We start from the raw sequence: 12,146 nt of genomic DNA, 5'->3' as shown, positions 1-12,146 counted from the left end.
CAATAGATCATCGAGTCCGACCCCCTGCATAGGCAGGAAAGAGCGCTGGGGCTAGATGACCCCAGCTAGATACTCATCTAACATCCTCTTGAAGACCCCAAGGGTAGGGGAGAGCACCACCTCCCTTGGGAGCCCATTCCAGACCTTGGCCACCCTAACTGTGAAGAAGTTCTTCCTAATGTCCAGTCTAAATCTGCTCTCTGCTAGCTTGTGGCCATTATTTCTTGTAACCCCCGGGGGCGCCTTGGTGAATAAAACCTCACCAATTCCCTTCTGTGCCCCCGTGATGAACTTATAGGCAGCCACAAGGTCGCCTCTCAACCTTCTCTTGCGAAGGCTGAAAAGGTCCAGTTTGTATAGTCTCTCCTCGTAGGGCTTGGTCTGCAGGCCCTTAACCATACGAGTGGCCCTTCTCTGGACCCTCTCCAGGTTATCCGCATCCCTCTTGAAGTGCGGCGCCCAGAATTGCACGCAGTACTCATCCTACCAGTTTGTATGTGTTAAGCCAACTATGTAGAAGTGAGTGCTGCATTTTGAAAACCTAGAAATCTGCAGGGATTTCTTAGCAGACTGTTCTCTCTCAGCCTCTTGAAAGCTGCCAGTGGCTTTCTGAAAGTATTTGATCCTTTTGCTTTGGCTGCAAACTGCATGCTTCTCTAACGTGAGTGAAGAGCAGGTGCATAGGGTTTCCGACATCAATTTTTCAGCACTTATAGATTGCAGAATCTGCTGCTTTAACCTAAATGACTGTTGGTGAACAGAAAGTGACTTTCAGTGGCCTGGGTCTGTTATCGGTGGTCTGATTCAGGGGTATCTTAATCTTTCTCCTGCATGACCAAGCCAAGCAACATAGACAGGCTCAACAAACCTCACTTTCCTCTTGCATAGACAAATGCAATCATTCTCTGATAAAACTGACGCTGAAATCTGCTACTTTCTTCTTGGATGTCCAAGTCTCTTAGACTGCGTGCCCTAGGACAAGGCAACATTAATGCCATCTAACCTTTTGTACAGCCAGGCTCTGAATGTGAATCTCACTGACGGGGGAGGGCGAGGATGGTGTTGGGGAGTAATGCGTCACAGAGGCGTCTGCCCCCAGTGTTGACTCCAAAAACACTTCCAAATAGAATCGATTGCTTGTCTGGTCACTTCTTTCTGACCATCTTGGCCTTGTCAAATGGAACATTAATTAGCAACTGCTCAGCAAGTGGTGGGTTTCCTTCATCAGAATAACCCTTAGCCCTTTCCAGTAAAAAGCAACCGAGCAAACATGATCCTTGTGGCATTTCTGGGAGTAACATCATCACTGGAGGGAGAACTGAGGCACGTATAAAAGGAAGTGATTTTCCCCTGGGTCATGGAGCAACTGGGGGCTGAAGCCAGAATTAGGAGTTGGGGCATCCTGGCTTGCACTTGCATCCTGATCTGCTAAGCATAATACTCCCAACCACTGCACAGCAGTTACTTTGTTTTTTTTTATTTTTATTTTTTAATGAAGCTAGTGTGGTTTCTTCCGACTAAAACCAGCTTGTACGAGGAGAAACCTGTTCAACTGGTGCTTGCACAGTTCAAAGTGGTGGAGCAGATGAATTAAACACTTTGCACCTATTGTACTTTTCAGGGAGACTTAATGGTACTGACTGCAGGGGAGGACTTGCTGGGCCAGGGTTTCTTTAATAGCTGATCGTATCAGCTTAAAAAAAGTCTGTTCCATCAATGTATTGGCAGCCCGCTACAGCATCTCATCATCCAGCCCTGAGTGCTGCAATCGTAAAAGTTCCTTAGCAAGGCATCTGCAGCAGGAGAAGAGGGCTGAATGTCTTTACCATCTAAATCTGAGTTATTTGGGGTTATTTAAAGACATTGTACAGTGCTGTCTCCAGGAATGGCCATATGTTTTGCAACAGGGTATTTGTCTCGGTAATGAAGGACATGACTGGGCATCTTCCTTTCAAGAGGCAGGAAGGGGATTAAGGCTTAACATTTGTGGTGCTTTTCCATCAGTCTTTCACAACACTTAACCAGCATCTTGAGCCTTGTTGTACGTGTGACCTGGGTAAATGCAAATACTGAAACACAAAGATTGAGCACCAAGTTTGAGGTTACATGGCCATTTGAGAGCCAGGAATAGAATCCAGGAGTCCTGGCTTCATTCCTGTCCTGGAACCACAGAACACGCTGCCTCATAACTCAGCCGTCCACAGCTTTACGTTGAAACAGGACATTGGGAATTGGTTGAAATTCCCTTATGCTCATGAGCCTGAAGTGAGGGTACATCATTGAATGTTGGCCATTGTGGGTTATCTCCCCCGCCCCCCCCACTTCCCACCCTGCTGGGTCTGTCCCTTCTGGCTAAAATGAAGAGTCTTATCATCCTATTTTTATTTCTGCCTTTGTAGAAAAAAAGCCACTTGGAAATTCAGGGAGGGGCAAAAACCCCAGAGATCCTTAATAATAGCTATTTTTATAACTATGCTGTCAAAAGTGATGTATTCAAACCTGCTCAGTCCACTGGTTTAGCTGGTACATTAGTGCTGCCTCCAGCTGCTAGTGGAGAGCTTGATTCCTTGTATCACTGCAAATTTTCTGTGACTATAGATGAAAACAAATTTATTACCAACCAGTTTCAAAAAGTTTGCAACTGAAACGGGATCTTAGTAGAGTGGGGTGGCCCTGCCAGCTGGAAAAGCAACTCCAGACCCTTTCACAAACTGAGTGCTCTGTCGAATAGTATTTTGCCATTTACGATGCCTTCCAGAAGCTTAAAGGCCAAATGAATGTAGCCTTATGATCCCATGAGTAGGGCTAGTAGCAACTTCACTGAGGTACAGGGCAGGGAGATGGGGGGGACTGAGGTTGTGACTACCCTAAGGTCCAGATGTGGCTGGATATAGAGTCCAAGAGTCCTGACTTTTTGCTCTGCATCCATTCCCATATCCTGAATACTATAGGAGCGCCAGAGATCAACTGTCAGATGCTGTAAAACATTGTGAATTGTCTCTGTCTCTGTTTCCTTCTCCCTCCTTCCCAGATGCAAGCTGGAATGCAGCCACGTGCCAACCGGGGAAGATTCTGTTTGGTGGCCGCTTGAGATCATGGGGAGATCACCACTTGTGGGTCCTGGAAGGATTTCACACCATACAGACGTGTCAGACGGCTTGTTGCCAGAGCCCCACCTGTGACGCATTTTGGCTTTTGGAAAACATGTGCATCCAGGTGAACTGTACAATGTCCAGCAGGTGTCAGGCTAATAGGACCGACTCCTCCAACTCCATTCTGGTGTTCTTAAGGAAATCTAAAACTGCAGAGGGGTTATTAGGGTCTCGAACGGAAAGTGAGGTAGAGACTACATTTCACAAGTGGCTGGATTGGAGCACATCGGGCCAAGCCAAGCGGAGACTGCGGAGATCCTCCCAAGGGTTGCTAGTGCAGAAACAAGACCTGGAAAATGGAAGGACAAGCCTGCTAAAAAGGGAAACATCTGGCAGTCCCGGTGGCGGGATTGCTGCTAAGCAGGCCACCAGATCCATGGATAGTGTGTCTAGAAGCAGCTGGAGTTCAGGTAGGCAGAACCTGAACCGACCAGAACCTAGACCCTCAGTCCAAAAGGGACCTGTTCCCAGAGACACAGTGAGTAGAGAGAGAAGCTTGCTGCAAAAAGGAGAGGATTCAAGAGAGAAGAAAACCAAAAGCCCACCCCCTCCTGAGAGTGATAACGTGAATGGAGCAGGTGATCCAGGCAGCAGTGGTTCTCTGTGGGTAAGTGCATCTGCTGCAAAAGAAATGGGGAGTGAAATGAATTCCTCTGCTGGTATCAGTTTTGGCTTACTGTCCCTATTGAGTATCCTTCCTACTGCAAGCTCTCTAGGCCTCATTTTAAAACTGGTGAATACCAGCTTTCAGGCCACACTTTGATCCTTCACTAACACAGGGATAAGTTTGTGGGGTTGTCTCACTCCTACTTTTGTGGTGTTGGCCCATTAGCTAGAAGAAGAAAAAAGATGGAGGTCAGGCTGCTTTATGCCCCATCTGCCCTACCATAACTTGAGACAAGATAGAGAGGTGTCTTTGGGTGCAAAGTATTCACCGGAGAACTTCAGAGTTGGAGCCATGGTACATCTGCTGGATTCAGAAAAGCAAATGCATCATTTTCTCTTTGTTGTACTGTAATTTGGGGGTAGTTCAGTCCACTACTTTACAGGGCTCTCCAGACCATGGGGCTCATCCTTTTAGAGCAGCAGGCCAGGTACTTGTCCAAAGGGTCTGATGGTGAGCCTCCTAGAGAGCCCCCAGTTGGGGTGGGGAGGAAGGAGACTTGGACTTCAAGAAGTTACATTGCTTTTGAGGGTTCCCAGGGCTCAGCACTGTTATGGTCTGCTGCTTTCTCCTCCAGTTACATTCAGGCTCTAGAGAGAGAATGGCATTTATTGCACTCTAGCTATGCAAATCTCCCAGTTCCAGGTATTACTGTGACTGGTATGAGCCAACAGCCTGAGGAACAGGATGTGGACTGGAGCCAACGGACACCAGGGAGAATTCCACAGCTGCCCTAGGCATGCACGAAGCAAACGTGGTGTGACTTTGCTTTTGCAAATGTTTGATCTGCAGAGCTCTCTACCACCTAGGAATGACTCTGGAGCCGTGGTGTAACTAGGGGTGGGTGCAAGAGTCCTGAGTGCTGATTTATTTTATTTTATTTTATTTTTTGAGGGGAAACAAGAATGGTGCCTGGTGCCACTGTTGACTTGGCTTGCCCACCGATGCTCACCCAGCCCCTGTTGCTGCCCCGGGCACATAAACTCCTTGTTATGCTTCTGCTTATGAGCTCCTCTTTGATTTCTGTGGTTCCTTGCAGTACTTCTTTCTTCCTTGTAGCACTTTATAGTAGATTGACACTTAAATAGCACTCTTGCCTTTCCCTTCCTTTGCATGGGGCTTTTGAAGAGGTCTTGCTACAGCTGACCATTTTTTTTTTTTCTTTCTCACAGCTCATTGTAGTTATTTATCTGCCTGGGCCTTTTGTAGTATTGCAGCTTGAGTTCTCTTGGATTTTGTTTTTCTTTTGCACCCTGATACCTGCTCAGTACAGTTTAAACCAAGCTTAAACCTGCTTAACTGGCATGAATTCACTGCCTGCTGAAAAAGCCAGTGGGTTTCCAGGATTTCTCAGCAGTGAGGATTGCTTTTATTTGTTAGCGAATTTTTGGGACAAGGTTCTGAGACAAATCTGCCTGTCATGGTGTCCTTACTAAGCAGAAAGCAAATCCCACATTTCATCAGGAAAAAACCTTTTTTTTTTCAGAAAACCTCAGGCCATGAAAATGAGGAGTTCACAGGCGTGCATCTGCTCTGGTGACATTCTTGTCAGTAAGGTTTCTCCAATGCGGGATTGAGCGTAACAAGTGGGTTGGAAAGAGCCTGTAGTCAGTGCAGTTTGACAATCAGGCTTCCTTCCCAGACGTGTTCCTATGAAATGAATAATGCCTTGAGCCCTGCCTTCAGGATGCGTGTATGCCCTGCTGTTGGCATCCTGCAGGACCTAGTGAGAGCCATTGGCTAACCCTCAAGCTACTGACTCGATGCAATATATCTGGCGTGACATCTGAATCTCGCTGTGCTGCATGTTAGCTAGTTGAGTCCATTATATTACCGCTGCTTATGCTAATCGCTGTATTTTTTTAATCAGCAGTAGCAGTCACCATTGTACTGCTGTGCTGCCATTGCAGATCTCTTCCTCAGACATTTGGAATGCATTAGTCGAACCCAGATCGTGCATATCCTGCTAGTTTACAACCTGCTTAGTTCGCATCATTTTGCTGAATGAAGAACGAGCAGCCCAGCTATTTGCTGTGGCTTTTACTTCAAAGGGCGCTGCTGCTCCACTCAACTGCAGTACATCAGCAGTCCCACACAGCTGATCAAAGGCACAGTGCCCTTTTGAAATAAAAACTGCAGCAAACTGCTGGAGCTTCTTGCTGGTCTTGTATGGCTGTGCTGCAGCCCTGTATGCCCCCAGATACCTTACAGGCTCATCTTTGCAGGGTTCCTAACTCTCCTGCCAAGTATGCGGCTTCTACGGTATAGGCATTCATTACATTTGGCAGTAGGAATTAGGAAGTAGGAACCAATGACTGTTATGTATACTCAACTAAGGCACAGAGGGCTTAACTGCCTTGCTTTGGGTTGTTGCAGCAAGTCGGTGGCAGAGCCAGGAATCTAGGATCTAGGAATTCAAACTCCCCGGCCCCTTCTTCCACCTATAAAACCTACTGTTTCAAGGAGATGAGGACTGTGTGAGTCTCTTTCTGGAAAACTAAGTAAAATCCATGCAGTTGTCTTTCCCAAGTACTGCACAATGTCTTCCTCCATCGTAGGTACCTGTCCTGTCCCCTTTTTAGCAGAGTATCTGACTGTCTTGGTTTTTAATGGAGCTGCTCTCACAACACAATCCCTCTGTGTTGTAGTACAGTGCCGTTATTGCTGTCTTAGATGGGGAACAAACACAGAGAGACCAAGTGACTTGCCCAAGGTCACACAAGTTTTTTTGTGGTGGCTCAGAAGGGGGTTTATTTTTAAATGATCAGCCAGCACAAACCTTTGATTTAAATAATTTGAGTTTAATCTTGTTTTGTGCTCGTGCTAAGCTTTATTTTCCTAAAGAAAAGCTGATTTATCATGGCTTTGCAAGCAAAGTTGGTGTTCACCTGATATGATACTTGAACTTGCTAATTGGGAGGACATATCTTTGCACTCATTTAAACAGCTAGAGCTTAACATCTGTTTATTCCAAGTCTTGATTATTGCACAATAAAAACGTTGGGAAATGGTGAATGACTCATTCATTTACTAGATTGGAGATTTTTTTTTTTAAACATTTGCATTAAGCTGTATTTGGATTGAAATTTTGACTCCAATTAAAATGCGCAAGGGCTTGTATTGAACAAACTACTTTAAATGTGTTGAATACATAAGGGAAAATGAGCAAATATGTCTTGCATTTAAACCAAACAGATTTATTAAACACGGGGAGTGTTATCGGTAGTTAGTGAATTGAACCGATTTTGTTTCTGGCCCCCGTGTCCTTTGAGAATTGAGAACTAGAAGATCTCTGCCTCCCTTGCTTCCTTTCTTTTCACTGAGTGGGGGAGGAAAACAGGTTGTCCCATTTCTTTCAGTTCCCACTTGGTTTCTCAACTTTGAATGAACTAGTCATTAACTAGAACTAGTTGAATAAACTGCAGTGAAGAAACTATTCCCTTTCTACCTCCACTGCTGTTTTAAAAGCAGGTTTTGCACTTCCACAAATGGGTTCCAGGGGCTCAAGTAGCTACTTCCACTTGTTCAGTGGCTTGGGGCTCTTTACAGTTGTGGCAAGCAATATGTGCTGCTTAAAATTAGTCAAGTCAACTGATTTTAGTCTGTTACAATAATATAAACCTCTAATACAGGCTCACATGATTAAGTATTCCTGTTTTAAATTGAAGAAGGCTCTTTGAAATCTAACTTACTAAGAAAAAACCCTCCAGCTTTTAATTGCAGCCTTGAGGCAGCAGGAGTCTGACCCTTGTTCTCCCAAGTTGCAGACTAACATCCAAAGTATTGGATTCCTTTTCTTTTTGACTTTCATTTGGCAGGAAATCTGTACAACTGCTTTTCTTGTATTCGTGACCTGTGAACAATTAATTATCCAAGGATCTAATTCCCAATTATGAAATGTTTAAAGGTGCTGTATTCACAACTTCAGCAACCTTCTCCGGAGGGGAGAACAAAAGCAGAGATCTTTCCCAACTGGGATGGGTGATGGGACAAATTAATTACTGCTACACACACATTGAAACCAATAACATTTTACCTGGGTTAAATTACTTGTTGTGTACCTGGCCTGTTGCACTTAATATTTTTTTTAAGAGAATTTGGATGGTATGTAGATGGGCTGTGCCAAAATGCTTGATCATTACTACATGCAGAAAGATGAACAGCTGAGAGCATCAGACATCTCTATTGGGAAAGGGCAAGCGAGATCCAACTGGCACTTGATTACAAAGGGAAATTGTTTGTTCCTCCTTGCCCACTAGCACCAGGTGGGTGGGTGGCAGATCCAAACACTGGAAGAAGAGCAAGCGACTTTTTGAAAAATATGTTTTCCTTCCGCTCACCCAACTTTGTTTTAACTCCTGTGTATGCTTTGATGTTGTCAGACCTGCCAAGTCATCTGCTAGCGTAGAGCTAGCGTTCATAGTGTGTGGGAGTAACTTGGATATGCTGCAGCATCGAAGGTGGAGAAAGTCAGGCTGCATTCCCTCTTCCCCACTACACTCTGACCTTTGTCAAAGGAAGAGAGAGCAATGCATCTCTACTGAAGTGAGTGAAGTATTTCCAGACACCAGGTCCTGGGTGCTGCCTTGCTGCAGAAATACTCACCAGTTTTAAAATGCAGCATTGAATTAAAGAGCCAATCAAGGGAAGCAGTGGCATATGATGCTGCTCGTTAAAGTGGCTGCTGCAGCACTAGGGCAGGTTTAGGCCCTGGAAAGTGCAGCCATTAGCACAGAAGTGTTGCACCATCCCTTGGGACTTGGTTCTTCAATGGGGAACCAAACAACATGGGTCACCTAACACTGGCTTTTTAGAGCCTCTGCCTGGGGTTTGCATCCACTTTATTCTTCCACTTTCCCTATTCCTAGGAAGGGGCAAAAGGTTTTCCTTCATGGCCCGTAGTAAAACCTTAATTTGTGATGTCTTTTTAAAGCACTCAGAATAGTGAAACTGTGCTGGGTGCTTCACGGGCATAAGTAAAACCTGGGCCCATCTCCAGGGACTGTACAATGTACATCTAGAGTAGCTCACCGGGGGCATCCTACTGTATGATGTTGGTGGTCATTTAAAAAAAAAAAAAAAAGAAGAAGATACTTTGAGAAATGCCATGTATTTTTAAAGTGATTTCTGCACAGTCCACACCCTGCAATAGGTGGTGATGCTCCTTTTACAGATCCAGGCACCTTGGGTTGGGAGGGAGGTCACTTGCCGAGCAGCACAGAGGGGATTAGGGTAGGATTCAGATGGTCCGGGCTGTAGACTGTAACCCTCTCAAACTGTTTAGAGCCACTGGGGAAAGCTAAGCTAGGACAGCCAGCCAGTTTCTAGTCCTCTTCTCGGTTATTCTCAAAAACGAACTCCTCACCTTGATTGTCTGTAGACTAAAGGTCCTGAGTTATAGAGGAAAGAACTCCCTGCTTGCCAGCATTAGAAATATTTCTGACCATTATTATCCAGCCTGCTTATTTAATGCAAGCTTTGTGTGGACTTTGGCCTAGGGTTCACCCTGTGGGGGCTCAGGGTTGTGGTTCTCTCCTCAAAGATAAGGCTTAGGAAGGGAGCAAAAAAAAAAAGGATCAGGCTTGCTCAGAGTATTGGTGTGTGAGCCAGGATCTGACTTGTCAGGCCCGGTGTCTGCACATCTCGGACATCTCTGACAGCTGTTATGATCCCCTGGAGCTGACTGTGACTATCGGGGAGCGGCTCCTATCAGCCGCTTGGAGCCCTGACAACCTTCTGCTTCTCTTGCCTCGCTCGACAAGCTGTCCGCTTCGTCCAAGTTCCCGAAACTCCGTGCTGCATCCGGAGTCCTTCCTTCCCCCTCCTCCCTCTCATCTCATCTCCAAATCCCCCTAATCTCTTTATCCTGTTAGCTCACTCGGCGAAAGGGACTCGAAACAGGCAGAGAGGAGAACTGTCATGTGGCATCACATTGCCGTGTCGAGACTCTTAATGTGGAACCGTGTCCCATAGTGTCTCTTTCTGCAGCAAAGACTCAGTAGCTTTACCAAAGCCTCGGCGAGCCCATAGACAAGTCAGTAAATGGAGAGAACCAGTCAGTGCCCATAACACTAAGAGAGGTTTACACCGGTGCCTTCCAGCTTTTTGATCAGGAAGTGCAGCAAGCATATTGAGGCCGAGGCAGGTGAAGTCATTTGCTCAGGTTTGCAAGAAGACTGTGTTTTGAGGAATGGCTTTGACCGAACAAAAACTATTCTTCCTCTCCTGCATTCAGCCTTGCTGGTCTGTTCAGTGTGTGCGAGGTGAGCTGGATTTTTTTTTTTTTTAAACGGTGTTTAAAATGTTCACTTCAGTGAAACTCACCTATTGTCAGAGGTCAGTTCCCCTGCTTCGGTGCACTGCTACGGTCGCCTCTGCCCAGACTGACCCCTGATAATGGGGTAGAAAACCATGAGTGTCCTTCCTGGGACTTGACCTTCTTGACCCAGTTGTACTGATGGGAGACGGGGCTGTGGGAAGCCGCTTACAAAACAAATTCCAAATCTAGGATGGCAAAAAGCTGCATTTTAAATGTTTAGCAGATGTCCTGTAACAAAATATGCTGTGCACACGTACTGCCCCCCCTGCACCCGGTTCAGATTGAGTTGTCTGGTGTTGCCCTGCGGCCTGCTCTGTGGAATGGGGCTGGGCTCTGGACAAGGAATTTTCATCAGAAAGAAAGGAAATTGTGCTTGTTCGCTTTGGCGGCCTGCAATAACGTCCGTCAGCCCTGCCAGGAGCACGGCTTCAGCAGTGGGCACATGTGGCCAGAAGAAATCACTGTGGGGGACCCTGTGGCTTGGTCCCTGTTTTCTGCTTCCTCCAGGCATCAGCCTGGTTGCCCTTCATCATGCTTTCTTGCCCAGTGTACCCTGGAATCTCCTGTGCTACCTCTAGCATCAGCTTACACGACACATCAGGTGGACTTAAACTGTGGACTGAATCCTGCTCGGTGCTGTAATGTCTTTGCAATGTAGCTATGTCAGCTAAGGATGTGAAAAGTTCTCACCCTCTAACTGATGTAGCTCTGTGAGCCCTTTCCCCCAGTCTGGATAGAGCTCTACTGAGAGAAGTCTGATTTTTGTCATTTGAGGAGGTGGCATAATTAGGGCTGGATTAACCCATTAGTGGGCCCTAGGCAAACAAACACGTGGGCCCCTACTTTTTTTTTCACTCAATTATAATATGTAAAATAAGCACAACTTTGGGTCCCTTCTTCACTTAGGGTCCTAGGCACGTGCCTAGTTTGCCTATGCGTTAATTGATCCCTGGGTATAGTGAAAAGGGGCAGAAAACCTGCTTCTGCCCTATGTGCTGAATCTCTACTAGGGGCCCTGCTGCTGTATGATGTAGGCAGCAGCCCTATAATGTAGAGACAGATTTTGGCTTTAGAATCAAGGCATCCCTTGGAAAATGTCAGCTCCTGGCTTTCAGTTCGTGCATGTGTGGGGTTTGGGGTTGGGTTTTTTTTTTTGACAACAGAAAAATAATAGAGTAAGTCCTCTGTTGCAGAGATCTTATGGCAGGTCAGAATGTTTTGACGCTATGAATTCCTGATTGCAATCTCTGGGTTTATCTTGTGAATCCCATATGGGTGTTTTCAGTGTTAACATTGCATAGCACCCTGTAGCACCCTTAAAAGGATGTCGTGGCACCCTGGTTGAGAATCGCAGGTGTAGACGATCTGTCATCTGCATGGAGTTGTGCTGGAAACCGCATCACTGCTTTGGAGCAGGAACATGGCGAGAGAGGATAGAAAGGAAGGAAAAGAAGGTGCAAAACTTCCCGTCACTGCGAGAATAAGCCTGGTTATTTAAGCATCCTGAATTTAGAGATGGAAGTTGAATACTTGATGGCATTTGTTGCTTGGTGTATTTACAATCTTGACCACATCAGTTTGTTTTAAACACGATCCACTTCTTGACTTGACTGTCAGAGTGAGACTCTTCTTTCTTTCCAGGTCCATGCAGGAACGTCCACACTAGTGCCATCTGTATTGGCTACGTTCTCCAGCCCCATTGCGCTGGGCTTGATGGCCACTGGAAAGGCAGAGAAACCCGAACAGCCAAGTGGCACTTCTGTCCACCCTCACTCTTTAGAGAAGACGCTACCTACGTCTAGCCCTCCTCAAGGGAAAACTGCTGTGAAGATGCAGGGTGTTACCTCTGTGCCAACTGTTGTCCCCACTAATTATAGTGTTACCACAGTCCAACCCAGCCCTGCAACATCACCAAGTACTGCTGCTCCAAAACCAGGTGAGAATGTGATGGGGAGTATGTTCTGTTCTTCTCGATGCCCAGTAACTTTGACAAGACATTGAAAGTCTGTAA

General features: G+C 46.0%; 1 protein-coding gene across 3 annotated transcripts in view; it reads left to right on the top strand.

The window, feature by feature from the left end:
• Positions 1 to 12,146, top strand: part of KIAA0319L (KIAA0319 like) — a 54,378-nt gene that overhangs the window by 15,731 nt on the left and 26,501 nt on the right. For all 3 annotated transcript variants that reach the window (XM_025208038.1, XM_025208039.1, XM_006027012.3), the window contains exons 3-4: positions 3,032 to 3,759; positions 11,777 to 12,071. In XM_025208038.1, coding sequence (XP_025063823.1) covers positions 3,032 to 3,759; positions 11,777 to 12,071 — 1,023 coding nt within the window. The remainder of the gene's footprint in view (positions 1 to 3,031; positions 3,760 to 11,776; positions 12,072 to 12,146) is intronic.

Source organism: Alligator sinensis, unplaced genomic scaffold (genome assembly GCF_000455745.1).
Source record: "Alligator sinensis unplaced genomic scaffold, ASM45574v1 scaffold547_1, whole genome shotgun sequence".
Taxonomy (NCBI): domain Eukaryota; kingdom Metazoa; phylum Chordata; order Crocodylia; family Alligatoridae; genus Alligator; species Alligator sinensis.
The sequence above is the reverse complement of the archived record's forward strand: the minus strand, read 5'-3'. Positions and strand labels throughout refer to the sequence as shown.